General features: G+C 56.6%; 2 protein-coding genes across 4 annotated transcripts; one reads left to right on the top strand and one right to left on the bottom strand.

Moving 5' to 3' along the window:
* Window positions 1–4,053: 4,053 nt before the first annotated feature.
* WWP2 (WW domain containing E3 ubiquitin protein ligase 2) lies at window positions 4,054–23,205 on the bottom strand. 3 transcript variants are annotated; one of them, XM_039330929.1, is made up of 24 exons: window positions 23,008–23,205; window positions 22,502–22,564; window positions 21,058–21,205; window positions 20,594–20,715; window positions 17,441–17,581; window positions 16,909–17,005; window positions 15,291–15,412; window positions 14,906–15,077; window positions 13,575–13,664; window positions 13,202–13,376; window positions 11,776–11,830; window positions 10,405–10,486; window positions 10,045–10,173; window positions 9,511–9,589; window positions 9,337–9,408; window positions 9,171–9,259; window positions 8,629–8,788; window positions 7,073–7,206; window positions 6,666–6,806; window positions 6,388–6,508; window positions 5,615–5,719; window positions 5,394–5,490; window positions 5,207–5,279; window positions 4,054–5,124 (listed from the first exon to the last, which is right to left on the bottom strand). In XM_039330929.1, exons 1-24 carry the CDS (start codon window positions 23,192–23,194, stop codon window positions 5,025–5,027), a joined length of 2,754 nt encoding a protein of 917 aa, XP_039186863.1. In that variant the 5' UTR covers window positions 23,195–23,205; the 3' UTR covers window positions 4,054–5,024. The 3 variants fall into 3 exon arrangements, with proteins under 3 accessions (XP_039186863.1, XP_039186864.1, XP_039186866.1); XM_039330930.1 differs by having other exon boundaries at window positions 5,207–5,275; XM_039330932.1 differs by lacking the exons at window positions 22,502–22,564; window positions 23,008–23,205 and adding an exon at window positions 22,094–22,461.
* Window positions 23,187–25,869, top strand: NOB1 (NIN1 (RPN12) binding protein 1 homolog). Its single transcript, XM_039330933.1, has 9 exons — window positions 23,187–23,319; window positions 23,383–23,515; window positions 23,599–23,732; window positions 23,895–23,966; window positions 24,252–24,398; window positions 24,532–24,717; window positions 24,820–24,917; window positions 24,999–25,143; window positions 25,394–25,869. Exons 1-9 carry the CDS (start codon window positions 23,257–23,259, stop codon window positions 25,661–25,663), a joined length of 1,248 nt encoding a protein of 415 aa, XP_039186867.1. The 5' UTR covers window positions 23,187–23,256; the 3' UTR covers window positions 25,664–25,869.
* Window positions 25,870–25,903: the final 34 nt, after the last annotated feature.

Below are 25,903 nucleotides of genomic sequence, written 5' to 3'. Positions count from 1 at the left end.
GCAGCCCTTCTGCATTCTTGCTAAGAAGCTGAATGTTCCCTGGGTGCTGCCATCCTGCCAACTAAGGGTTGCTCTGGTGTCTGCTTCGTTTGGGGGAAACATGGGGCAGGGAAGACTCTTTCTGGTCTCTTCTGTGCTGAGGGGCAGCAAGAGGTTCATATTAAAAAAGCTGGAGCCCAGATTTTTGCACTTGTGATTTGCACCACCAGGTGTCAGCTCTATGCACAACTTGCTGTAGGAAGTAGGTGCTGTGGCACTGTTTACACTTCCTTATTTGGGAAGCATGTAAGGGTCTTGCCAGATATTTTTTTTAAGAGAGCCTTAAAATTGTTATTTTTCTCTACATTTCCTACTTCCAGCTTAGCCAGAAGAGCCTAAAGTTGATGTTCTGGTTTCATATGGAAGTTTGTTGGTTTTAGCTTTTTAACCGCTACAGTTTGTAAATTTAGCTTGTCCTAGATTTCTGCCCTAGAGTTCTGATTTTTGGTAGTGAAGAGAGCAATAAATGCTGGGGTTGGCCACTCCCACTATCTGAGTATATTCAAAATGTGTAAGCTGCCTTAAAAGAGTATCCCAATTCGAATCAGTTTTTCTCACTTTGCCATTGCATGATCTTGTCCCAGTCCATCACTGTCTTGCCAATCCGGGTGAATGACCTGAAGCTGGAGATCCGCCTCTTCGTTTCTTCCCCAGAGAATAGACTCTCTTTCTGGCCATGAACTAAGAGGGACCTATCCAAAGCTCTGGAACTTCACAAACAGGGTCAGGGCTGGTTTGAGCCAGGAGTTCTGACCAAGTCCCTCCATAGGGGGCAGATCAAAAAGTCACATTCCTGGGCAAAGGGGGAGGTCCACTTCCAGGGGTCCCGCTGAGCTTGAGGTGTTCCTGGGGCTTCCCTCCTCAAGTGGCTGGGAGAAAGGAATTGCAACTCACCGTGGCTGTGAGAGTGGAAGCTCCATTCCTTTTGGAGAAAAGTCAGCAGCCAGACCAACCCACCCCAAGGGTTTCGTCCATGGGAGAGGTGGCAAGTGGCACAGTTGAAGGACGCCCACCCTTCTGCCCAAACACCCCTAGTGCCCATGCTCCTCCAATCACTTGGCTTCACAGCAAGAAAGGACATGGGGGCAGGGAAGGTGGCAGCACCACCATAAGCAGTTTGAAGTTGGTGGGGAGCAAAATCTACAACTGGAATGCATGTTCATGGGCTAGCAAAGGGCCCTCTGCTGGCCTTTTGACTTCCCACCCGGTGCTGTAGAGCCCTTCCCTGTTCCCCCAGCGAAGAGCAGGATCCTGCCTTCGCAACAGAAACATTCAGCTTTGAGCCAAGCAAAATCTGGCTGCTCCTTTGCCAGGCACCTAGAGCCAAGGCCAGGGGAGCAGAGCCCTTTGTGCCAGACCAGGTTCCTCTCCACCCTCGGAGCGCATACATGGACACCTGGATCCTGCCAAGAGCTGCCTCACACACACACACACCCCTTCAACCTCCCTCTCTTCCTTCAGCTCCTGATCTCCCTGGACCTCTTGTTGCTCTTCTGCACTTAGGCAAGCGCCCACCAACCAGAAGACTTCACCAGGCCAATGGTGCTCTCTCTAGGCGCCTGCCTTGGAACAGGGCCCCTGGCAAAGCAAAGAACCCACTTGCCACTTCCAGCCAGAGGAAACACACAAGCCCCTTTTTGCACCAGGAGCATTTCCAGGAGCATCTGGTTTTGCCTTAAGAGGCTTGGCTGCTGACTTCCGGTTCCAGTTTGCGGCATCCCTAGTCGTACGGGGAGACTCGTCTCCTCGTTGGCTAGTTTTCCCTCCACCAGTAGACCCTTATGTGGGTCGAAAGTCGCTCTGGAGGGTGCAACTTCTGTCGAGGAGGCTTTGCTCGTCTATGGAGGAGCGGCGGCTTCTCCAGCTGTCCCAGCTATCTCTGAGGGCCGACGGAGAAGAAGATCGGCCAGTAAAATGGCCGATCACCCTGCCGCTTCAAACCGCAAGTCAAAGAACATCTAAGCTGTAAGAACCCACGTGAATCCAGGTGAAACTTTTCCTTGCTACTCTCTCTACTCTATTTTGGTTTTTTGTGCCTGTAAGAGCCTTGTTGGAATTATTTCCCTGATTTGAAAAAGCAGCTTCTACATGTTTGGGAAAAAAGGCATTGTATAAAAATAGAGCAAAATTTTAAAGACTATATTTTATTTCCATATTTTTGGGGGGTACAGAATTTTTTTTCTCTCTCTACTATCATCTTATGCTGGAAGATTATTTCATTTTTCACATTATACTTTAAAAGATAGAAAAAAGGAAATGGTGTCTGGAAAAGATTTTTTAACCTACTGAGGACATCTAGTGGCGAAAATGTAATACTGCAACTTCTGGTTACTCTTTGAAGATGGAATAGATCTGACCTTCAAATTATTTTTGAAGAGAAAAGATAAGCTGTGCAGCTGTGGGAATTGTGGGGATGGACACTGCCTAACTTTTATTAAATATAGCCTCCACAAAAAAGAAAAAAGAGATTCTTTTTTATTACTATCAAAATGGAGAAACCTCAGTTACAATTAAACTGTAAACTTATATTGGAAAAGATTTATGAGGCTACTGCAGAAATATGTGCTACAATGAAAGAGTTTACTACAGAATTAAGATCCAGAAATCTCACTTCAAACATTCAAACTGATGTCCAGACTACATCTGACTATTCTAAATCAAAACATACTAGAAGAGGAATCACCAGAGATAAAAGAGGAACTTATTCTATCTTATAAACTTTCCATCTGTAACTTTGAGGAACAGAAGAAGCAAAGACAGAGATTTGAAACTACAAAGCAACAATGCTTTAAGGATGAGAGAAATAGATGCCTAGTGCAGAGGATGGGATTCCTATCCTTTCAAAGATCGCTGCAAGCAACAAAAATAGATCTACTGGCTGAAAGGGAAGCTTGGTTATGGAAACCTGCCTAGAACAGAAAAAAAGCCAGAATCAGACTGAAAAGAGAAATTTAAAATTGTGTAATGAATTAAAAGGCAATCTTGGATTTATGGACTGTTTTAAGGATTAAGACTTAGAGTTAGAAGTAAGAAAAAAATATAGAGGAGGGTGATTATTAGAATAGATATTTTAAATAGATTAAGAATGTACCTTTTGGAATAATAGATTTATTTTGAAGAAAATTATTATGTATTGGAATTAAAAAAATGTTGATTTTTTAGATTTGGATGGTTTCAATAATTAATTGTTTTAAATTAGTAAAATGACCTTTTTGTTTGATAACATAAATGTGATAAGGCATGATAATCAATTGGAGGAAATTTGAATTTTGTTTGATTAATTGAAATGATTTAAGGTTTCACATTATTTTGTTATCTTAAAGAGATTGTGGGATTATATATGTATAGGGTAGATTAATATGTTATTTTAATTAGGATATCTATTGTGTAGTGGGAGAAGAAATAAATGAGATTGGTGATAAAATGAGGGATGTGAGAGATTAAGAATTAGAATATATCTGGAAGGGATACCTGAATAGATAACTTATTGATTTAAAGTTAAATTTGATTATGGTATTTGTAAACTGATGAAGTTTTAAAACAGGTTTAGCAGTAATAGAAATTTAACTTAGAAATGGAATATTTTAAACATATTATGCTATTTGAGGGAAATAGAGAGGGGACAGTTGTTTATATATGTTTTCACTTTTTGAATGTTTGATTACCCAAACACCACGATGTGTCCTGAGTACCTTTTCTTAAGAATTAAAAAACCAATAAAATGTGTTTTTTTTAAAAAAGAGGCTTGGCTGCTCTGCAGCTTCAGCGCTGGGACTGATGCCATTCAGAAGAGAGGCAGGTACAGAGACTGCCCACACCATAAACACGGTACAGTCACCAACAAGCAGAGTACAATGCAGGTACCGTGCCAGGAGTCAGTCCAAGAGGCAGAAAACTCCCTTGAGCTCAGCCTCCCTTCTTTTCCACTGTAGCTGCTCCCCCCTCCCTTTTCACTTGGAAATGAGTCACCTGCTGATTATGTCCTCCCCCCCCCCCAGCACAGAGACGCATGAGCAGCTGCGGATAGTTTATTGCACAAGAGGTGGCATCACTGAGGCAGATGGTGTGGTACAAAACTACTTAAGAACCCATCAAAAGCTATTGCAATTCTTTGTGTCCAGAGACATTTATATACAAATTTATATATTCACATATGTTTTTATACACATTCATACACATATCCTCCATGGAGGTCAAGGGCCCCCCAAGAGTGCAAAGTGCACAAGCCCACCCTTCCTGGGGCTGGAGCGGCCTCTGCTTCCCTGCCACAAACTCAAGCTGGGGCAATCAGTCACAGAATTCAAATATTCACACGCAGATCGACCACGAGGGAGTCCTTCAACTGTCCCTGATGCTGCCTGCTTTTGGGGCCCTTTGCTCAACTTGGCCTGGAGATTTCAAGGATACTTCCCAAGGCCCTGCTGTGGCCAGGCTCCAGACCTGTCTCTTGGCTGTGGCTCTCCAGAGGCCAGGGGCTGCGCCTTGACAGCAAGAGCTGGTCTGCAAAGAAGCCGAGGCTGCCGGGCACTATCTGGGAACAGGCAGGATTGCCCTGAGTCACATCTTCCAGGCTGGAGAGCAGCCAGTGGAAGCTGCCCCAACTGAGGTCTCGGGGCCAGCCAGTCTGTAGCAGTCCCAGCCCAGCTGGTAATATTAAGGCGGGCGGAGGGGGGAGGGTTGCTGAAGTGCTCTGTGGGTGAGGAAAGGCCCTGGCCAGAGCAGCTGGACAGAAGTTGGGGAGAGGGGGGTCTGCAGGAGACCCAAAGTGCCCACGATAGGAGGCTGAGAGGCCAGGAAAATGCAGCTCAGGAGGGAGCAGGAGAGGGACTCTGGGATCCAGCCCCCCCCCAATCTTGCAGGGGGAGCTTCCGCTACAAGATCTTGCTCCAGCGATCCCCAAGAGGGTCACTCCATGCCGTGCCCCCCAGGATTCTGTCCTTCCTGACAGGCAGGATGGCTCTTCTCAGGCTCCTTCCAGACACCCCTCACTCCTGCCCGAATCCTTCGGTCTCCTCGATGGCGTAAAGCAGCTTCTCCTTCAGCTGCTCGTAACTCTTGTAGGGAGGCAGATCCAGGCGGTTGAAGCTGAAAGAGGCAAGGGCTGGTTGGCAGGGGCAGCTCTGCTCCCTTTTGGGGGGGGCTTGCAGGTCCTGCCATGCTGACTCACCACGTGTGGCTGCGGGGCAGCCAGGTCTCCTTGCCAACTTTGTCAATGCAGAACTTCTGGGGTCCGTTGCTGCCTGATGGAGAAGAGCCATGAAGGAAATACACTGCACATCTGGGAACAGGATGCCTGACATTCCAAATGGGCCCTCCTTCTCCATTCTTCCATGGGGGGGGGGGGACAGACTTACCAATGAGCTCTGTGAATCCTCCAACAGGCAGGCGGCACGTCCCTGTCACAAACTGGAGAAGCCGGATTCTCTTCTCGTTATCCATCTCCTTGACCACCTGCAACCACCAGATGGGCGAGGAGATGGTAGATCTCTTGACCAGTCCTAGGGTCATTCCCCCCCCCCAAAGGATCCAAGGGCTGAGGGGCTGCAGAGCCCTCCTGGTCTCTCTGGTTCCTCACCTGCCAGAACCACTGGATCTGCTTGCTGCTCTTGGTGTAATGCCTGTAGATGGTGTTCTTCTGCCAGTCGCTCATGTCAATTTCTTGCATGCCACACAGCATCAGCTGGGGAAAAAGCAGGAGGAGACCTAGTCGGTGCCACCTGTCAAAGAGGCTTCCGGGAGGGAGCCTGAGGCAAGCTCTCTCGGCAGGCCAAAGAAAACTGCAACAACTTGCTGACCGATGAAGCCGAGGCCATGAATGAAAGATGCTTCCTTATGTGCATTTGCAGAGGAATAAAACAAGACCACCTGCAGTGGCCTTCCTGGACGGTGCAACGGCCCTGCCAGTGCTGGGAGCAGGGCAGGAGCTGCCAGCCTGGTCACGGGGGAGACTGGCCCTCGAAGGGAGGCTTGGAAGGCAACCCTCTCGTCCACCCAGAATGCCCTTCTCATTCGGAGTACTTTTAGCTCATCTGACTGACTGGCTATAGAGCCGGTTTGGTGTTGCGTTTAAAGCACCAGGCTAGAAATGGGCAGACGCATGAAAGCCGGCCACTCCCTCTCAGCCCCAGGGAGAAGGCAATGACAAACCACTTCTGGAAAGCCTGTCAAGAAAACCTCAGGCACCTCTGCAAGGTCAAAAGCTGACTCTGGGGCCCAAAACCCCAAACTGACCCTGAGCAACTATCAGCAGCCTCCCTCGGCCGGATGAGGCTGTGAGGCTTCTGGCTCTCAGGGCAGCTTCCTGAGAAGAGAGTGGCGGTCCCTGCTCCCACGTGGCAGCCTGCTCACCTCCAGTTCCTTCTCGTCAAAGTAGCGCAGCCACTCCAGAGGGGCCACCTCGTTGAAGCCGTCCAGGAAGGCCTTGGTCTGCTCCTCAACACCCCGGGTGAACCGCCAGTCAGTCAGCAGCCTGCAAGGGGAGAAGGCCACTCAGCCACCCCCAGAGCAAGTCACCCTCAGCCACCCTCCTCCCCCTTGGCAAAACCCGATGGCCCAACTGCTCGGCCCTGCAGGGTCCCAAGCACCCCCGGGGCCACCAGCAGGAAGGTCCAGAGGACTCAGCTCACATGATGTACTCCTCCTTGTTCTCCTCAGTGACCCGGAGCTCCTCCCCGCCCTCTTTCAGCTCGTGGGTGGTCACCTTGCCAAGGACTTCCATGTCCTGCATGAAGTAGAGCTCCAGGGCGCACTCTTCCAGGCTGTTCTCCCTGCAAGCGCCAGAGAGAAGCTGGGCTGGCCTCCTGGACGGGGCCCGGGGCCTCAAAGCACCTTCCACAAGGCCAAGCAGAACTCTGGCCAGCAACCCCTCCCCAACCCCTCCTAAACCCCAAGACACCACAGCGCAAGGGGCTTGGCAGCTAGGAACCCACCCCCTTTGCCCCCCTCCCTCCAGGAGAGCAAGAGGGTTCTGCTCTCTTGCAGACACCGAGGGTGCCCCTGCGCAGGGCCCCAGACAGGCCTCGGGGGAACTGACTTGATCCAGAGGATGGAGTTGTAGAATTCGGGATCAATGGACTCCAGATCCTTGAGGGTGGGGCGCTTGTTCAGCATCCGCTTGTAGAAGGGCAGGGTGAAGCCCGTGTCGATGAACTTGCCATGGTAGAGGGCCTGCAAAGAAAGGGGCCCTCTCAAGGCGCCAGTCCTGTGCCCGAGACCCGAAGGGCGGTCCAGCCTCTCAGCAGCTGAACTGGGCTCTAAGCAACAACTGTGCTAGCCGCCTTCTGTGTCCCGCCACAGAAGCCCAGCGGTGTCCCCAGAGCAGCCTGCCACAGGCCTGCCTGCCCAGAGCTGCCCACAGGGTGCAAGGGGGGGCAGAGCCAAAGCTTCCCACCACCGGGGCTGGTGAAGAGGGCACTGTCTCTTCCCTCTCTGCTAAGAAACGGTGAGGTTACGTTTGGAGAGGGAACACAAAGGCCACTGCCTGTGTCCCTTTGCTTCAGCAGTTAGGCCAGCCTCAGTTATGCCTGATTTGTACGCTAAAAGAAACAAGGCGGTCTTAAGCAGAGAGGGAATACTGTTTTTTTTTTTTTTTTAAGAAAAGGAAATGTTTTCATGCCGACAAAATGCACTGTCTTATTTTCCCGATATTTTTTTCTTTCCCTCCTTTTCAAAGCACCCAGGTCTTGTAGCCCCTGCTCCTTCCCTCCCTTGCTGGCAGCCAGACCCCATAACTTGACACCCCCCCCCCAGCCCTGCTTTTTCCCCAAGAGGAAAGGAAGGTGGCCCCCCAAAGGAGGCCCCACGAGCAAGCAGGCGGTGCTGGAAAGGGCCTGGAAAGGTCCACTTGGCCCAGGGGCGAAGCATCACACGCCACCCTCCCTGACTAATAAAGGCCATTCAAAGGCATCATCTTACAAATCATCTTTCTTTTATCAGATTTGTGCCAGTGGATTCTACCTCACTTGGCTATTCTAGGCTAAGGTGGCTCTCCCCCTCCGACGTTACCAAGTCGGGGAGCCCTTTTGCTCCAAATCAGTGGTCCTCCACCTGTGGGTCGGGACCCCATTTGGGGTCGAACGACCATTTCATGGGGGTCGCCAAACAACGCAGTCCGCCATTTTTTCCCCCCTTTTCCTTAGCTGTGCTACTCCCTTTTATCCTATTGGCTTTTGAAAGCCAATAGAGTCTAATTCTATTGGCTTTCAAAAGCCAATAGGAATTGTCCAGGCTGTCTCTGCCCTGCTGAGCCCGCCAAAAGTCCCATTCTGCAAACGGTGCTGCACCAGTTAGTAGTTCTCGACTTACGACCGGTTGAGTAGTCCTCGACTTACGACCGATTGGGGGGGGGTCGCAGCATTAAAAAGGTTGAGAACCACTGCTCCAAATGAAGTACCCCCCCCTTACAAACAAGTTGCCTCTGGAGGGGGCGCTCTGGGCCAGCCAGGCTGCTGCCCATCCCCACCAGCCCACCTCTGCCCAAAGCACTGAAGGTGGGCAGACATCTGGGCTTTAACCCCAGCCAGCTGGGCAGAACTTTGGGGGGCACGTAGCTTTGGTCCCCCTGCGGTTGGAAGGGAGGGACTGGCTCACCATGGCGATGAAGCGGCCAATGAAACGGAAGTAGGTGAGGTGGTCAGGGTTGATGGAGGAGGCAGGGTTGATCTGCAGGCAGTAGTTGTTCTTGGCGGCATACTCGAAGAGGCAGTACATGGGGTTCAGCACCTCGTGGGACAGGAGGAAGAACCACTCGCTGGGGAGAGAGGAGTGGCCGGTGAAGCTCCTTGTCCCCCACAGCAGCCCCCCCCCACAGCCTCTCCCCAGCCCTGGCTGCCTTGCGCGGTGTAGAGCCCGGCATCCCGTCCGTGGTTCTACCCTGTGGTAGAACAGCACCAGGTCACCTACCATAGGGTAAAACCACTGGCGGGCCACCGAGAGACACGTCAGGTGCCCCTGGCAGGGCCGGGTGTGGAGGGGGCCTCGCGGCAGTGGCAAGAATTCCTAGCGGCCATCGGCAGGCAGAAGTCCGTGGCTGCCCTGCTCCTTTCTGCCTGCTTCTTCCACACCTTCCAGGAGGACCGGATAAAGTTTTTTTTTGGGGGGGGGGTTGACCATCATACCCTGCCGACACTCACCGGGCAATGCCTCCATAGTCCAGTCCTTCTTCCCCACGCATGATGATGTACAGCCGGCGCCGCAGGTCGTAGGGCTTCATGTTCATGATCTGGAAAGAGAAGCCGCAACGAGAGTCAGACGGGGGGGGGGGGCAGACAGGGGTTCCCCCGTAAAGCTCAGCCTCACCTGTTGAAAAGAATCTTCAAAGAGCGTCTGCCGCGAGACGCTGATCTTGACGTGGCTGGGGAGGGCATTGGACTGTGGGGGAGAAAGGGCCGTGAGGGTCCAACTGGCTGCGCTGCCAGCCCCCCTCCCCCAGCTGTCCCTTGGCACTGCCCGTCCTGCTCCCCAAGGACTCACGTGGCAAAGGAAGCGAAACTGGTGAAACTTCCAGCGGAAGCTCCGGTCGTAAGCGCCTGGGGAGCCCCCCTGCTTGCTCCTAGGAGGGAAGACAGAGTTGAAGGTTCCCACAGCACTTGGGGCGCCCAGAGGCCCAGCTGTCCATGCAGGGCACCAGCTCCAAGGAGCCCCCGCTCGCTTCGCAAGGCCACGGGAGCCACAGAGTTCGCAAGGCAGGGAGGGACATGTTGTTAGTTGCGAAGTCGTGTCCAACCCATCGCGACCCCCATGGACAACGTTCCTCCAGGCCTTCCTGTCCTCTCCCATCTTCTGGAGTCCATTTAAGCTCACGCCTACTGCTTCGCTGACTCCATCCAGCCACCTCATTCTCTGTCGTCCCCTTCTTCTATTGCCCTCCCCTTCTTCAATTGCCTAGCATTAGGCTCCTCTCCAGTGAGTCCTTCCTTCTCATTAGGTGGCCAAAGTACTTGAGTTTCAATTTCAGGATCTGGCCTTCTAAAGAGCAGTCAGGGTTAGGGTTAGGGAGGGACATACCCAGACTCAAATCCAGGGCGGGGGTCTTTAAAGGTGGTGGTGCGGGTGTTGTGATCCACAAAGTATCGTACCCGCTCACTCGTGTACTTCATCTCCCAGCCGGGGGGCAGTGCCGGCTCCTGGATCATCCTGGCCATGGGAGGGAAGGATGCCCAGCTAGTGATTTGGCCGCATCCCCTCCCTCCCTCCCTCCCTGCCTGCTGGGCCCGTCCTGTCCTGTCTCGAGGCCCCTCCGGGAGCAGGCAGGACATGGGGGGGAGCACCCAAGCCTGGCCCTCCAGCCAGCAGACTAAAAGGGGCGCTAGGACTCCATCTGGCAAGCCACAGAAGGCAGTTCAGGCGTGCTGGTGTGCTACCCACCCCTGGGTGCGAGGATCTTCCCATTGTGTGGTGCGGGTGTTGTGGTTCACATAGTACACTCGCCCGTTGTCCTGCCGCTTCTCTGTAAGGGAAGGAGAGATGGGGAGACACTTCTGGACAAGAGTGCAGAGCCCCAAGAAGACCTCTGAAAAGATCTGGCACAGCTACCCCCAACAGCTTAACCAGGAGGGAAGCCGGGAGCACACCCCACCCCAAAGCCGGAGTTGTCTGCTGACATTGAAGGGCTCTGGTTCAGGCCCTTCCCTTCTTAGGGACCCCAGGACCCCCTTGCCTGAACCAGCTTAAGATGGGCCCCGAAGGACTGCCTTCTCTAACCCATGTGATGGACAAATGCCCCACCTGAGAAGGGCAGTACAGGCCCAGGGACGGGCGCTTAATTGCTCAGTCTCGGCCCCAGAGAAAGGCCAGGGGGTTGACTGGTTAAGGTCAAGTGGAGAGCAGGAGCACCTGGAAGGCCCCAGGGGCTCACGCTAGTCCCATCAGGCTCAGGTTGCCTGCTGCGGGGCCCTCTGCACATGGTCTGTGCCTCTTGGGACTGTCTTGGCCACCAGAGCCTCGGGGCCCAAGGAGCACAACTGGGAGTCCTGCCGAAGGGCCTCGTGGCAGACCCCCTCCTCTCTCCTCCCTGCTTCTTTCCTCCAGGTCTGAAGGTCCTGCCATTCTGCTCTGCCCCCAGCCCCGCACCCCTCTCCCCTGCCCAGCTGAGAACGCTCACAGCACCCCAGAAAAACCATTTGGCTCTTCTGCCTTAAGAATGGGGGACTCCGACCCTCGGAAAGGCAGGGAACATTATTGATAACCCAGCTGTATTTTGCACGACTCCAGGCAGCGTACAGAATGCTGCTGCTTCCCATCTTCCCCACAACCCTGCGAGATGGGCTGGGCTGAAAGAGAACAGCTGCCCAAGGGAGGCCTCGCACTGAGAGCTTCCTGGACTCTGGTGCAGCTCCAAGCCATCTCTCACTAGGCTTCACTACCACAGGACTGTGGGGATCACTCCTGAGCAGGTGGGCTCCTGGTTCCCTGGCTTGTGCTGCACTGCAAGGGCCACAAAGCTGCCATGAGGCTGTTTCGTCACTCCCCCCCCCCAAGATTCCTGTCACAGACTTTGGGGCTCCCTCGGTCTCCCCTACCTGCACAGCTCTCAGGGATCTCCCAGGCAAGCTGGACTCATCAGTAACGAAGTTTCCACCTCCCCACTTTGCCCCACATGTGAAAAGAAAAGGGGTAAATGCAGGAACTCCAACAGAGGCCCTTCAGTGCAGGGGACAAGATTTTCTGGCAGATTTACAAAGGCAGGATTTGAATTCAGAGCCCAGAGCAGTCTGCACTAGAGGTTGAAGTACTTACCCCAGCCAGAAGGAAGTGGGCCCAAGGGGTCATTGTCAGCGGCCGTGCCGGAGGACTGGAAGGAGCAAAGCCAGTAGTGCCAGGCTGGTCAGGCTTGGAGGCAGTAGCCAGTGGCTCCTCTTCCACCCCTGGCGCTGCCCACTTTGCCCAGGGGCTCAAGGGGAGCCGAGCGGCATCTGGCGCGTCCTGCTCAGGGCAAGAGTGGGAGCGCCTCTGGCCCCGTGCTGGCTGAGGCGATGAGCCCCACCACAGCCCCACAGCCAGCCTCCTCCAGCCACACACAACAGGGAAAAAATATCGCAGGCCTTTCCAATGAAATCATTCCCAGCAGCCCGCCACGCCCAGAGCTTCCTGGCTCAGCCTGCCGCCCACCACCGCCTCCTCCCCCTCGCACGGAGCCGTGAAACCAGCGCCTGGGCGCGAAGCAGGCTCGGCCTGAGAGGGCACATTCATGCCACCCAGACAGGCGTCTCCCCAGCATCCCCCTCCGCCCAGGCCGGTACAAAGCACCTTTATGCAACTCTAGGGCCAAGGGGGTGGGGCGGGAGGTGCGGCACAGCTGCCAGCAGCAGCCGCCACAGCCGGTTGTTTAGATAGCCCCCTCCCCAGCTCTCAGCAAGGTCTCCAGAGAGAGCAGCCAGCCAGAGTAGTCAGAGCTAGGAGACTGAAAAAGCAGTCATTGTGCCCTAAAGGTGCGTGGAACTAATTCCCACCCAATAAAGGTGGGGGAGTTGAATCCTAGCCTACACTGTGAAGTTGCACATAGCAGCTTGTTAGGGACTTTGCTTCCCAAACGCCTAGCCACTCCAGCCCCAGGACTGTGGGGCCAATGAAGGGCACTGGAGGTGCCTTTTCAGAGCGACCTGCCACCAGCGTCCTTGGCCCTGTCACACTAGGGAATGGAGCCCTTCCTCTCTTTCCAACCCTTCCCTCCCTCCCTTCTCCTTCCTTCCCTTCCCCTTCCCTTCCCTTTCTCCCTCCCCACCTACCTAGCCCCCTGCCATGCACTGCACGGCTGCCCCTGCTGCCGGGTCTTCAGAGCTGGGCAGCCGAGAGTCCTAAAGAGGCTCCTGATAACCTGTGAAATGAGGCTGAATCTGGTGCTACTGAGCAACGCAGTTCAGGGCAACTCATTAAACCAAAAGGGCTTTTGGTTCCTGCTCTGCCGGCCTTCGTTTGACTGCCGTCTGGATTAAAGATGGCCGCTTCCCATATATGGGCCCCATCTCCAGGTTTCTTGGAAGATTCAGTGAAGCCAGAAAGATCCTGGGATCCTCCAACTTTGAGAATGCAAGGGGGGTCTGCCTCAACTGCGGGTCCCAACCCCCCTTCTTTCAGACCTGGTGTCAATTTCCAGCCGGGTCTTTTGCCTCTGAGAGAAGGGACGTGCTGCAGCGGTATCCCCGGGGGGGATGGTGGCCCCTACCTGGTAGAGGAACCTCTGGCTGAACTGCTGCATGGCGCCTTGGAGCTGGTTGCGCTGGCTCTGCCACTGCTCGTAGGTGCGCACGTACTCAGCTGTGGGGCGCTGCCACGTGGTGGTGCGTGTGTTGTGGTCCACAAAGTAGTACCTGCCACGGGGGTCCACACGTTTCTCCCAGCTACACAGAAAAGGGAGGCGGCCTTGTCAGGGTCCCCCATGACTGTGGGCGTTCAGCACCTCCAGGCTGCTGGCCAGGCCAAGGGGTGTTTGGAGCGGGGGGGCACCGCCCTCTATCTCCTCGCCTGAAGCCAGAATCTGCTGCCTTGGGTGCCGCAGGCGCATGCCCCGGTCAAGCCCTGCAACTTGCAGTACCTACCCTGGTGGAAGGGGGCGCTCCCAGGTGGTGCTCTTGGTGTTGTGGTCCACATAGTAGACCCTCCCGTTAGGCAGCTCTCGCTGCTCCCACCTGAAGGAAAGGAGAAGAAAATGAGGGGAACTGTGGGGGAACCCCCCCCCCCGACTTCTCTCTGTGGGTTTGGGAATCTCTTGGAAAATCAAGCTGGGCCTTGTGGGGACTCATAGCAAGTGCCTGAATGCAATCTCTGCCGTCTCAAATAGGATCCCCCTCCCAATTTTGTCTGGCCAGGGAGAACAACTGCAGCCCTTGACAGGCATCTCCCTGGTCAAGGATCTCATGCTCTCAAACTCCTGAGGAGTAGACTCTTAAATACAGCAAAGACAGCTGCTGCTGTCCCCCCCCCCACAGCACCTGCAAGCAAGCTGCGGGCCAAGCACAGCAACCCGGGCTGCTCGTCTCTCAGGCGGCTGCAGCAGAGGCACCTTACTGGGAGCAAGACAGCCAGGCTGAGCAAGAGGCCCAGCCTCGTGCCTGTACTGTGCTTGTGGCGAGCAGCATAATGCATCTTTGTGTGCAGCAGAGACAGGCGAATGGTGAGCGGGCGCACGCCCTGGGTTAATGGGGACGGCTGGCTGGCTGTCCCCAGACGCACTGTTGATAGGAACCAGATGCTGGGCTGGAGGACAGGAAATGGGGGCAGCCAGTAAGTCCGCTGGGGAGGGGCCTTCTGAATGGGGTCCCCAGGAAACCGTCTCCCCTGCAAAGCCCAGCTCCAGCACTTTGAAGCCCTCACTGAGGCCAATTGGGCTGGGCAAAGTGGGGTTCTGGGCCACTGGAGAAGAACGGAGGGCAAGCACAAGTCGGGGTGTGAAGCCACCAGGGACCCCCACCTTCTGGGGGAAAGGTGATTCAGGGATTGCACACGGGAGTCTTGCCCAGGGCCCCCGGACCACAGGGACTCTCTGCTCACCGCAGCCGATCCCCGGACGAGGCAGGGGATGAAAGAGCTTCTGAGAGGCTGGGATTTTTCCAGCAGCCTCTAAGCCAAACAGAACAGGGCTCACACAATTACACAAGGACACACTGAGAACCTGGCAGTGACACACCCACCCAGAAGACACCGTACTAGGAGCGCTTCCATTGGAAAATGTGGGAGGCTGGGCTCCAGGGGGAGGGGGGTGTCGGCAGGCGAAAGAGTCTTCTGTGGAGGGAGGCCAGAGCTGTGTGCCAGACTGCCGGCCTCTCCTTCCAGGCCTGCCCCAAAGCCCCCCCTCCTCCTGTCTGCTGAACAAACCCAAAGACGCTCCCTCCCTTCTGGCTCTCAAGGTGGAGGGTTCCTTGCCCCTTACCCAGATGGCAGAGTCTCCAGCACCTGGACTGCCCCCTGGGAGGACTGGCTGCCTGAGCCTGGCTCCTCTGCCTCTGCGGGGGGGTGAGCCGCACTGGGCTGGGGGGATCCTTCTGGGGGCCCAGCCCCCTCTTCCTCAGCCTCGGCTGCAGAGCTCTCAGTCTCTCCATTCACTGCAAAGACAGAACCCCCTACCTTGGCTCAATCGTGCCCTCGCCCACGGCTTCCCCACAGTGGTCAGAGGCCCCGGGTACCTCTGGGGGCTGCTGAACCACAATTCCCAACAGCTCCGGCCAGAGTGCAGCATCTGGAGCCTTACCACCACCACAATGCAACTATTAAGTTAGGGGCTGCTGGACAGGCATCTCCCCTCTGCCCAGGCCCACCTGCCCTGCTCTGGCTGCCCTCCAGGCCTCTGCCCAGCTGCTGAGGCTGGGTCTTCAGGATCGGGCTGTGATCCAGGGTGGCCACATTCTGCCTTGGGGCTTCCGCTGCCGACCCGAGTGCTCTGGGGAGGAAAGAAAGAGGAGATCACCACTTACAGCCCCCTCTCCAGGCCTGGTCACAAAGAGGGCCTGGGGTTGCCACTGCACCATTTGTTCAGTTCCTGTGACTCCTGGGCAAGAGGGGAGCTGGGCAGAATGCCCAAGAGGCCTCCATGCCCCCTCTGGGGGTCTGACGGGGCTCCTTTCGGGAGCGCCCTAGGAGATGGCCACCAATTCTCCCACTGGGCGTCAGCATCTCACCGGGTCTTGGATGGCCCTAACTGGTTGGCATGAAGAGGGTGGGCCCTGGTGCCTGGCCTGGGATGCACCGTGGGAGCCACGCAGGGGCTGGGCAGGCCTGGCTCAGAGCTGGAAAGCTAGCCTCCTCTGTCCCTGCTCAGCACCCTCATGCTGCAGGACCCCAAGGGCTACTCGACCATCCAGGGAAGAAGAAGGGAGGCCTCTCAAGCAAACTGTAAATCCCAGAATACTCAGCTAGGCAGGCTCCAGAAAAATGGGCTGTCCCCTTTCCTCAGCCACTAAAGAGCCATGTTATAAGACTGATGGCAAAGATCAAATAATACAATATAATCAACTCACTGACTCACCCGATGGGGGTGGTATGATCCCACACATCTAAAACGCCCTGGAACTAACATCAGGTTGGGCATAGGCGAAGGGGAGAGAAAACAGCAGAAACAAGCCCAGGGGCAGCGGGTGCAAGGCTGTCCCTGGCATGCGGTACGAGGCAGGCAGTCAGGGACGCACCTCCCCCCCACAGAGGCTGCCAGAAACCCAATGGCTCCTTCCGAAGGACGAGTAGCAGTGGCTGAATGTACCTTCCTATGGGCTCCTAACTTGGGCTCCTAAAAGTCAATTATCTTTTAATAGCTTGTGGAAGTGAACCAAGGCAGCCACATGGCAAAGCTTATGGAGCTTAAAATAGGACCAGGGAAATGACAGGGGTGTTGCTGGGGAAAGGCTGGGGTGGGCACCGGGCCCATAGAGCCAAGAGGCAGGGGGGCAACCACAGGCCAGGAGAGCAAGCCAGGGCCTCAGCTCCCCCATCCAAGAGCCCGCATGAGGCACAGAGCCACAATGCCAGAGGCCCAGCATGCGCAGAACAACAGAGGAGACTTGGGGGGGGGCAAAGAGCCCAATCAGCCAGAGCAGCGGGGCCTGGGCGATACATCTGCAGCTCCCATCCCTGACGCCGGTTCCTCACTCAGGAAAGGTGCAGTCAATGGGGCAGTCAGCCCCCCCCCCAAGCACACACACAAGGGAGTGCCCTGAGATGGAGCCCATGAACCCCGAGGGAGCATTTGCTGTAGCCAAATGACCCACAGGGCGTCTGGCCAGGGGCTCTGCAAGGGCCCCGCAGGATCACCTCAGCTAGGAGGGAAGGGAAGGGCAGCACACCTTGGGGGGAGCAGTAGGGCTGGCTCTCCTCCCCCTGCAGCCCAAGAAGCCTTCGGGCAACTTCTCCATCCTTGTGGCACACTCCCACCCAGAGCCTTACCTGGACCAACCACCAAGGCAGTTTGTGCTGGAGGCCTGGGGCCTGTTCTCCGGGGAAGCAGGTGGGCCCCCAGACTCCCTCCCGGCTCCCTGGGGCCCTGAAATTGCAAGAAATGGGGAATGCACAGCCAAGCCTGGCGAGCATCCTGCCCCGTCTCCCCCCCCAGGACTGAGGGCTTACAATAGCAGACCTGGAGAAAAGGTTCAGGGTTCTCTGGGGCACCCAGAGGCATCTCCCTTTATGCCTTGGGCGATTTTGCCCAGGGCAGCTCCCTGGGTCGGTGCTTTCCGGCAGACCTCAGAGCCCATTCCCAGAAAGCACCAGTTGCACTGGCAGCCCCTGAAAGGTGCCACCCTCGGCTTACTTGACGCAGAGCAGGAGCCTCTGCCCACCTCAGCCTCTGCCTCTCCCTCAAGAGCTCAGCTGGTGAGGCACAAGGCTCCTGTAGGCTCCCCAGGGAACAGCCTCACTACTGCAAAGGTGGACGAGGACAGGAAGGGCCACCCGTCCTGGGCAGCTCCTCCTCGCTCACCTTCGCCTGCTGCCACAGGGCCATTAGGCAGGCTGCCCGCCTCAATGCCAGGCCCATCCAGGAAGACCGTCAGCTCACCACCCGAGAGGAGGCCGCCTTTGCTCTCTGCCTGCAGGTTCAAGGTCATCGGCTTGTTCTCCACTGTGAGGGTGAAAGCCGTTGCCCATCAGCACCCACGATGCCTGAGCCTGCTTCACCCCAGGGCTCTGCTCTCCTCCTCACGGGCAGCCTGAGCAGAGCTGCCAGTTCTTGACCCCCTGCAGGATCCATTGCCTCCTCATCAGCCCCGCCTGTTCCCACCTGCTCTTCGAGGCCCAACTCCAACTGCACAGAACTGATGCTAGCCTGGCGTGAAATACCCCAAAGATGGCTGCCTTGCTCAGGACACCCTGCGGAGACAACCCCCCCCACCACCACCAGCCTGGCTTCCAGAAGGGAGCTCAGCAGGCTCCCCAGAGACATCTCTTTTCAGGCTGCGGGAGATGTCCCATTAAGACCTTCGAGTTCTGCTCTGCCCCATCGCAACAGTCCACTTCCCCACTGCTGCTACCCAGATCCTCTTTGGCCCCCGGAAAGATGAGAGGCCCCCCTCCAAGCGGAGGACTCAGCACATCCCCTCATAAGAAAAGCCCCACACGGGCCCCATCAAGGCCAGGCCCTTCAGTTGTCCAACGGGGGTCCCCAGAGAGGGGCACAAAGGCACACTGAGCCCTGAATTGGCTTCTACGCAGCAGAGCTTCCCTTGGCTGGGACTCCCACTGGGGGGGGGGGCAGGAAGAGGGAGTCTCAGGCAGTAGTCACAGCAGGGGGAGAGCAGGCCAGTCGCCTCCTGAAAAAGGGTCCCTGATGCACCTCCTAAGGCTGATTGAGGAGTCTGGGGGAGGGAGAGGCACAGATTCCAGAAAAGAGAAACGGAACCGGACTTGGGGGAAATGCCCTTACAGAAAGGAGATTTGGTTTAGAGAGAAAGGAAAAGAGTCTTAATTTTGGGCTGGGTGGAGAAGTGTTTGAAAAGGGTGCCTAAAAGTACACCAGAATTGCAACTAATCACCAATTAGTACATTAAAATTGCCAAAAAGGTGAAAAAAAGAATTTTAAAACCATAATTTGAGTTATATAATATGGCATTCTCTCTTCTTTAAATAGCGCTCAGATTCTCTTCTGGAAAACTGTGTTCAGTGTTGATTCCATATTTTAAGATCTGGAAATCCAGATGCGCTCCGTGGAAAAAGCTGGAAGTAACAGGTTGCACCGAGTTTGAGAAGCAGCAGCCCCCTTCCAAGTCTTGAAAGGCTGCTGAACAGCTCTGTGTGTGCAGGGAGAGAGAGAAGGGGCCCCAATACCCAGTTTTCCATGGGGTACAGTCCTGGTAGAGGGGCTGCCCTCCCTGGCCCAGGAGAGCCCCCACGCCGAGCAGCAGCCTGCACGTCTGTTGTCTGCAGAGATAAGCCAGCCTTTGCTCAGGAGCCTCCTTCCTTGCATCATGCCACCATTGGCACCGATTGGAGCTGCAAAAACTAGGGGGGGGGCACACTGGAAGGGGGCAGGGAGGGCTCTGTTTCTGCTCTTCAGTAGTTCACCCACAGAACTGACTGGTTTTCTGTTAACACCTCCCTTCCCGCATGCACACACAATCCTCCAGGTACAACCACAATCAGGAAATCAACTACCCCCCCCCCTCCAGCTTTGGCACAGGGCCTCCTCCCAGCCCAGCTGCAAGACAGTGCTGGGGCTGGGCTCATCAGGCCAGGCAGGAAAGGGAGACCCCTCCTGCTAAGGTTGGAGAGCAAAGAGGCCCCTGCAAGAGGTGCTGGAGGGGCCTGGATGTATTCATACCACCTCCTCTGCTCAAGCTGCAAAGGGCTGCCTGTCTCCCCCAGTCCCCCCCCCCAGGCCATTGAGGAGCAGAAGGGGCCAACAAGCAGCCTCAAACTCAAGGAGAAGGGGCAATTGGCAGGGCGTAGGAAGACCAGGACTCAGCTGGACCCCACGAAGCGGTTGAAGGCAGCTCCTGGGGACTCTGTTGCCTCAGTGTTTGGCTGGAATGAGTCACTGCTTAAAGGATGGCCAAGCAGGAGAGCCACCAGTGGTCAATTTGCCCACATCTGCTCTTCCCATCAAGTGGCACCTCTTGGGCAGAGCCTGGCAAGAGGGAGCCGAGCCAAGGGCCAGGCACTCTTTCAGAAAGGCCAATTGGTCTCCCCCTCCTCACTCTCCCTCACTGGTGCCTTCCAAAGACTTTGGGATGTGAAGTCCATCGGCTGTCCCATTCCTGGGGAAAGCTGGGCAGAAATGCCAGCTCTTCCCTTGGGAAATGCAGGCGATGGAGCAGCCAGGCCTCCTCATCGCCCCAAATCTCTCCTACTCTGGGTTACAGCAGCTGGAGAAGTGTCCACCGCAGAGCCCTGTGGCCCAGCTGGTGTTCAAAGCCTTTCCTTGCAGTTGAGGCCAGGCAAATTCCATTCTGTATCCAGCAGAACCGTCTCCATTTGCTTCCCCAAACAGCCTTTTGCCTTATGAAAGGAGCATTGTATCCAGAGGACGGCGGCTCCGGTGAGCAAGCAGATGGGAAAAGGGGAGGCTCACTCCAGTATTGCCCTCTGGCCCCAGCCACTAAGTGCGCTTCAGGGCCCAGGCAGCCCCAAAGGCCCCAGTGCTTCCAAGGGCAGCTATGGCTCCCAGAACCTCACACGAGGGCCCTGACTCAATCTGGTGCTCCTGCGCCAAGTGGTAGAGATCTCCAAGGTAGCAGGACCAACACTGCCAGACCAGAAGATTGGAGCTCCCACTCCTGGCTCTCCCCATTTTCTTTCAGCCCAGCCCACTCAGGAGGCGAGAGCTTCCTCTGCATGGGACCCGGGGGGGGGGAGGAGCTGGGCTGAACAGACTGAGTGCTGTGCTGCCCCTGAATGGAGACCTTTATGCAGCACAGCTGCCGAGGGCTACCTCAAGTAGCTGCCAAGGGGGGCAGCAGATGGCCAGCAGCCAGAGGAGGGATGACCTCCATCCTGGAAGCTGTTGCTGCCGCCATCGCCCCACTGCGGGCCTAGGAAGCCGCCCAGCTGCTCACAAGGTAGCCTTGTTTCTTTCCTGTTTCTGCTGCCAGGAGGCCCAGTGAGGCCAGGAAGGCAGGGCTCAGTGGAGCAGAGATACCTTTCCCCTTGCTCTGCTTCGACATGCTGGAGAGGTTGACGGACGCCACTCCAAGCAGCTCATTGCGCAGGGTGTGACAGCTCCAGAGCTTCAGATCCAGGTGGCTTTGAGAAGTGACATTCCTGGGAGAGAGAAGGATGGGCTATTGAGCCCCTAGAACCAGGCTGACAGGCAAACCATTAAAAATGGGGGGAAACCTAAGCAGGACCCAAGAGCAGCAGACAGAAGCACCCAGCATTCTGGTCTCTCTTCGATTCACGCTCTTAAGAGCAGACCAACCTGGATGCAGCGGTGGCAGAGGAATCAGCAACCCAGTCTTCCTGCAGGTCTGCCTGGCACAGCCCACAGCCCTGGGTCAGCAAGAGGCTGCTTCTATGGTAGGCAGCCCAGCTGATGCAGGAAGTATGGCTGAGGGAACAATACTGTCCCCCCCCCCCCTAAATGCTCAGGGCCCCAGTACTTACAGCACCAGGCTCTCATTCCAGAGCAGCTCAGAGCTCCCGGTCTGCTTCCCTGTTTTCTTGGCCTCATTGGCGAGTCCATCTACTACTACCTCCACAAAGGAGGTGATCCGAGACTGGTGGCCCTGGGCCTTGGGCTTTGCTGAAACAACTGTGGAAAGAAGAAGGGACAGATGTGACCGCCTACACTCATCCCAACTTCTGCCCCCCTCCTCCCCTCATTATCCAGGCCACTCTGCATACAGAAGCATTTGTCCTTTGAGGGCCTGGGGCAAAAATGCACACCAACTTTTGTTTCAATTAATTGGAAGCATTTAGACAAAGCTTCATAGGTGCAAAGCAGCCATTGTCTCGATGGACCAAACTGAGGGAGCACCCTCTAGGCACCCCACATCTGGAGCCAAATCTCCCTGGAAACCTCCCAGGTGGCAAAGTTGGGAGCAATGAGGGAGGGAGGGAGAGAGGGCAGGAGGGCATCAGGGCAGAGCCAGTGGCTGACCACTGTGGGAGAAGCTGCTGGGCTTTGGGAGCCCCCTAGTGGCACTCTGGGGGCATAGCAAGCAGCTGGCCAGCCTGAAGGGGCCACCCAAGCAGGCACTTCCATGGGCAAGGGGTGTGCCGAGGCCTTCCTCCCATCTATGTTGCATCTGCATGAGTTATTGGTTCCAAAAGACACAGAGTTATGGGCAAGCAGGGAGTGATCAAGTTTTTCAGGGTCACTAAACAGGAAGAATAAACATTACGCAGACAGCTTTCCAAATAATGTGTGTGAGCTTTAAAGAAAGGGGTGCATGTAAGGCAGTGATTCTCAACCTGTCTAATGCCGTGACCCCATAATACAGTTCCCCATGTTGTGGTGACCCCCAAGTGGGTGTGGCCACCAATAAGAGGGATTAGGACAGCTAGGGAAAAGGGAAAAAATGGCAGACAGCATGGTTTGGTGACCCCCCGTGAAATGGTCATTCGACCCCAAATGGGGTCCCGACCCACAGGTTGAGAACCACTGATGTAAGGGAAGAGACAGACACTTTGCACATACCCCAGTAAGGCCTAGGCTGAGCAACCCGAACTGCAGTGAATGGTTCGAGGAAACGTCACCCTGCACACGGAAGCCATGACAGGGCTGGTTTCCTGCTGGTTCAGAAACTGCATCTGCTCTTATGAAAGCTGCCAGGAGACGATTCTTGGGATCACAGGCAGACCTCCGGTCCCCCCTCCCAGAGGGCGCCGTGGGCTCCTCCACCAGAAAAAAGAGCAGCATTTCACCCTTCCCTTACGGCAGAGGAGGAGGAAGGCTGCCCTGCCGACACCGTAGCAGAGAAAATCTGTTGCTGGCTGTGAACTTTGGCCTGACGGGAGGCATTTCCTCCCCTGGCAGGAGGGGCCCCAACCAAATACGGGACGGGGGGCAGTTACAAGGGCAGCCTTAAGATAAAGCGGGACCCACCTTTCACGGTCAGCGGAGATTTCTCCCCAGCAAGCCCCTCGGAGGCCATCTGGTCATCAGGACCTGCAAGAGGCGGGCAACAGCGAGGCGCCTCAGCTCCAGGCTGGCCAGTCCGCAGAGCATCCCCAGCGCGACGGGCTCTCGGCCCAGCCCCGCAAAGAGACCTGGTGCCGAGGCCCCTGGGCCGCCCGAGAGCGCGGCGAGCACCGCGGGATGAGCCCGGAACCCTAGCTCCGCCGCAACTCGGGGAAAGGGGCAGCCTCGGCGAGCCCCAGAAGGGGCGGCGAGGTCCCGTCACGGCGCGGCTAGCCAGAGGAAGCCGGAGAGGCGCAAACCGCCCCGCCTCGCTCGGCGGGCCCGGGCGGCTCGGGCGCGCGGGGTTCGGAGGGCGGCGCCGCTCCGGCGGAGGCCCGAGGCACCCCTCCCGCCAGGGCAGAGGGGAGCGCAGCCCCGAGCGGACCGAGGAGAAGGGGCTCGAGCTGCGGCCGGGGCTGCCCGCAACCCACCTGCGGAACGACGCGGCGATTGCGACCTCCGGGGCCCCGCCGGCTCTGACTGGGGATTCCCGGCTCGGCGGCGGAGCGCTTCCGCCTCTGGAGCCGTCACGTGACGGCGGGTCACCGGGCACGGCCGGACCAGCGAGCGGAGCGTGGAGAGCAGAGCGGCCGCATGAGTAGGGGGGGCACCGGACATGCGGCACTTCCCCCGGCGTCAGTGCCGCTCTAGCGCGTCGCTACTCTCTGGCCGGGCACAGCATGGTGCCCGTAGAGCATCTAGTGGCCGATGCCAGCGCGCTCCTGCGGGCGGCGCCGCTCCAGGTACCGAGAAGGGGCCGGCGGGGGGGCGGGGGGGCGGGCCGGGCTAACTCGTTGTCCCCGCAGGAGATCGGCAAGCGCGTCTACACGACCCGGGAGGTGCTGGCGGAGATCCGGGACCGGGCGGCGCGGCGGCGGCTGGCGGGGCTGCCCTTCCAGCTGCTCCTCCGGCAGCCCTTCCCCGAGCACGTGCGTCTAGGTGAGTGCCCCCCCTCGCCGCGGCCTTCGACCACCCCCGCCGCCGCCTCTCGCAGCCCTCAGGAAAGCCTCTTGTGCCCGCAGTGACCGAGTTCTCCCAGCAGACGGGCGACTTCCGCAGTCTCTCCGCCGCCGACATCCAGATCCTTGCCCTGACGCTGCAGCTGGAGGCCGAACACGGCGGGGGGCGCCCCCTGCGGACGGAGCCGCGGCCCCAGGTGCACTCCCCCCCCCCCGCGCGCCGAGGGCGATGCAGGCGGCTGCCTGCGAGCTGATCTGCTCGTGCGAGGAAGGAAGATCGGTGGGGAAGGGGATGCTGAGCTGGACCGGGCGCTACGGCTGCCGCCCGCTCAAGACTCCCCGTGCCCTGAACGTTGCAGGTACAGCTCAACTCAACAAACCGCCACCCCGAAGCACCAGTTGATGTTCCTGGCTTCCATGTCCGCACTAAGGTAATTGTGGGAGTTAGCCACTCCGGGCCTCAGTCTGTCTCCATGACGGCATTGTGGCAGGAGAGCACCTTTCCTTCTACTGATGCTGTGGGAAGCCCTGGTGATGGGAGCTTCTGCAGAAGCTCTGCCCTCCCACTAACCCTCCCCAAGGCAAGAGGCTGGAGGATGCGGAGAAAGGGCTGTTTCTTTGCCAGTTACTGGGGATAGCAGCTGCCTTGACTGATAGGTGCTGTACAGGACCGGCATCGATTGAGATTCATTTTGTTTTGCACTTTCAACCACAAGACAAAATGCCCAGGAAATGAGACGATCCCCTTGGTAGTGGAAACAGATCCAGAAGATCCTGTAGCACTTGCAGAGCCTGAGTTTTCTTCTTTCCTGTTCTGGAGGAATCCTCTGCCTAACATAGAGGAGGACCTGGAAGGCCTGTTGGTGAGAGATCCACTGTCTCCCTTCTCACACAGCTGGGGCGGCTGCATGACTGGCACACGCAGGATTCCTTGACTCAGTGGGCTGGGCAGGTACCGTGTGCATAGATGCTGCCTAATTGTTCTCTCCTTCACAGGAAGCAGACCCTCTTCTGTTAGAGGCGGAGGACCCTGAGGGCCAACAGAGTAGTGAGGAGGACAGCAGCAAGGAAGATGGCTGGATCACGCCAAGGAACATTGAGCAGATCCAGCAGAGCACTTGCTGGGGGAGTGAGCCTGCCAAGGTGCAGGTTGGCTGCGTCACCACTGACTTTGCTATGCAGGCAAGCAGGCGCTCTGTGAAACCCGCCAGTCCCCTGTTCATCCCTGTTGGGCCTCGCCATGCTCTGCCTCCTCCTCACTTGCCTTTTCCCCGTCTCCCCCAGAACGTTCTGCTGCAGATGGGGCTACATGTGCTGGCATTCAACGGCCTGCTGATCCGGCAGGCCCGCAGCTACATCCTGCGTTGCCATGGTTGCTTCAGGTACGTGGGTTACAGGTGCACAAGCTGGCTACTGGCTGGGAAGCCGTGGGGCATTCATGGGGCTGATGTGCTGCTCTCTAGGACAACATCAAAAATGACCCGGCTTTTCTGCCCCCACTGTGGGAACAAGACGCTGAAGAAAGTGGCCGTGACAGTGAAAGACGATGGCAGCTTCCACCTGCATTTTTCCCAGAACCCCAAAGTCCTGAACCCACGTGGCCTCCGGGTGAGTGCCCCATCCTGGTGGTCTGCTTCTGCCTCCCCTTTCCCTTCTAGGGGGGGCTGCTTCTGCTCTACCGCCCCCCATGAGAAGTACTGGGCTGGGAGCAGCCGAGCTCCCTTAGGCAACCACTCCCTGCTTGCTAGCCCCAGGCCAGAGAACCGGTTGGGCAGAGCAAGGCTGCTCAGGGCCCTTGCAGCCCAAGGAAGGCCACTGCCTCCAGGGGGGTAAGGGCCTGCCGGGCTTGTCTCCACAGCACTCTCTGCCGGCTCCTCAAGGAGGCAAGCATGCTAGTAATCCCCACCTGACGGAGGACCAGCGCTTCCCCCAGCAGCGGCTCTCCCGCAAGGCCAGGCAGAAGACCAATGCCTTTGACCCTGATTACGTGGCTGGAGTTTCTCCTTTTGCTGAACACGACATTCACAGCCGGGCAGCCAATCTGCAGATCCGGGAGGCAGCACTGGGTGCAGGCAGAAGGCGCCTGAACCCAAATATGAGTCGCAAAAAGTTTCTGAAAAACAAATGAGGGAGCGAGGCCAGACTCAGCCCTCTGGCCATAAGTGAAAGGGCTGTTGTGAGGCAATCCAGAAAGGGCTGCAGGGAAAGTGGCTTTTGGACAAAGTTGACTTGGATTCTTGAGAAGCAGAACAACAGTATTTGAAATAAACCCTGGCTTTTCTTCAGTTATGGCTGTTTTTTAGATGTGGAGAAAATAAATTTGGCTTCTTTCAAGTGATGCTTGGTGTAGCTGATGGAAACTTCCCTA

The sequence above is a fragment of the Crotalus tigris genome, unplaced genomic scaffold (assembly GCF_016545835.1).
Source record: "Crotalus tigris isolate CLP2741 ecotype Arizona unplaced genomic scaffold, ASM1654583v1 scf7180000024433.1590703, whole genome shotgun sequence".
Classification (NCBI taxonomy): Eukaryota; Metazoa; Chordata; class Lepidosauria; order Squamata; family Viperidae; genus Crotalus; species Crotalus tigris.
Note: the sequence above shows the minus strand (reverse complement) of the source record. Positions and strands in the feature narration are given on the sequence as shown.

What these genes read in the sequence shown, in the direction of transcription:
- WWP2 (XM_039330929.1), bottom strand. Translation starts at nt 23,194, where the DNA reads ATGTCCGGTGCCCCCCCTACTCATGCGGCCGCTCTGCTCTCCACGCTC. An exon ending in TGGAATGAGAGCCTGGTGCT is followed by an intron (nt 20,716 to 21,057) that starts GTAAGTACTGGG and finishes TCTCTCTCCCAG; the next exon opens with GAATGTCACTTCTCAAAGCC. An exon ending in TTGGCCGCTTCATCGCCATG is followed by an intron (nt 7,207 to 8,628) that starts GTGAGCCAGTCC and finishes CTTTCTTTGCAG; the next exon opens with GCCCTCTACCATGGCAAGTT.
- NOB1 (XM_039330933.1), top strand. Translation starts at nt 23,257, where the DNA reads ATGGTGCCCGTAGAGCATCTAGTGGCCGATGCCAGCGCGCTCCTGCGG. An exon ending in CCCCGAGCACGTGCGTCTAG is followed by an intron (nt 23,516 to 23,598) that starts GTGAGTGCCCCC and finishes TTGTGCCCGCAG; the next exon opens with TGACCGAGTTCTCCCAGCAG. An exon ending in TGAACCCACGTGGCCTCCGG is followed by an intron (nt 25,144 to 25,393) that starts GTGAGTGCCCCA and finishes TTGTCTCCACAG; the next exon opens with CACTCTCTGCCGGCTCCTCA.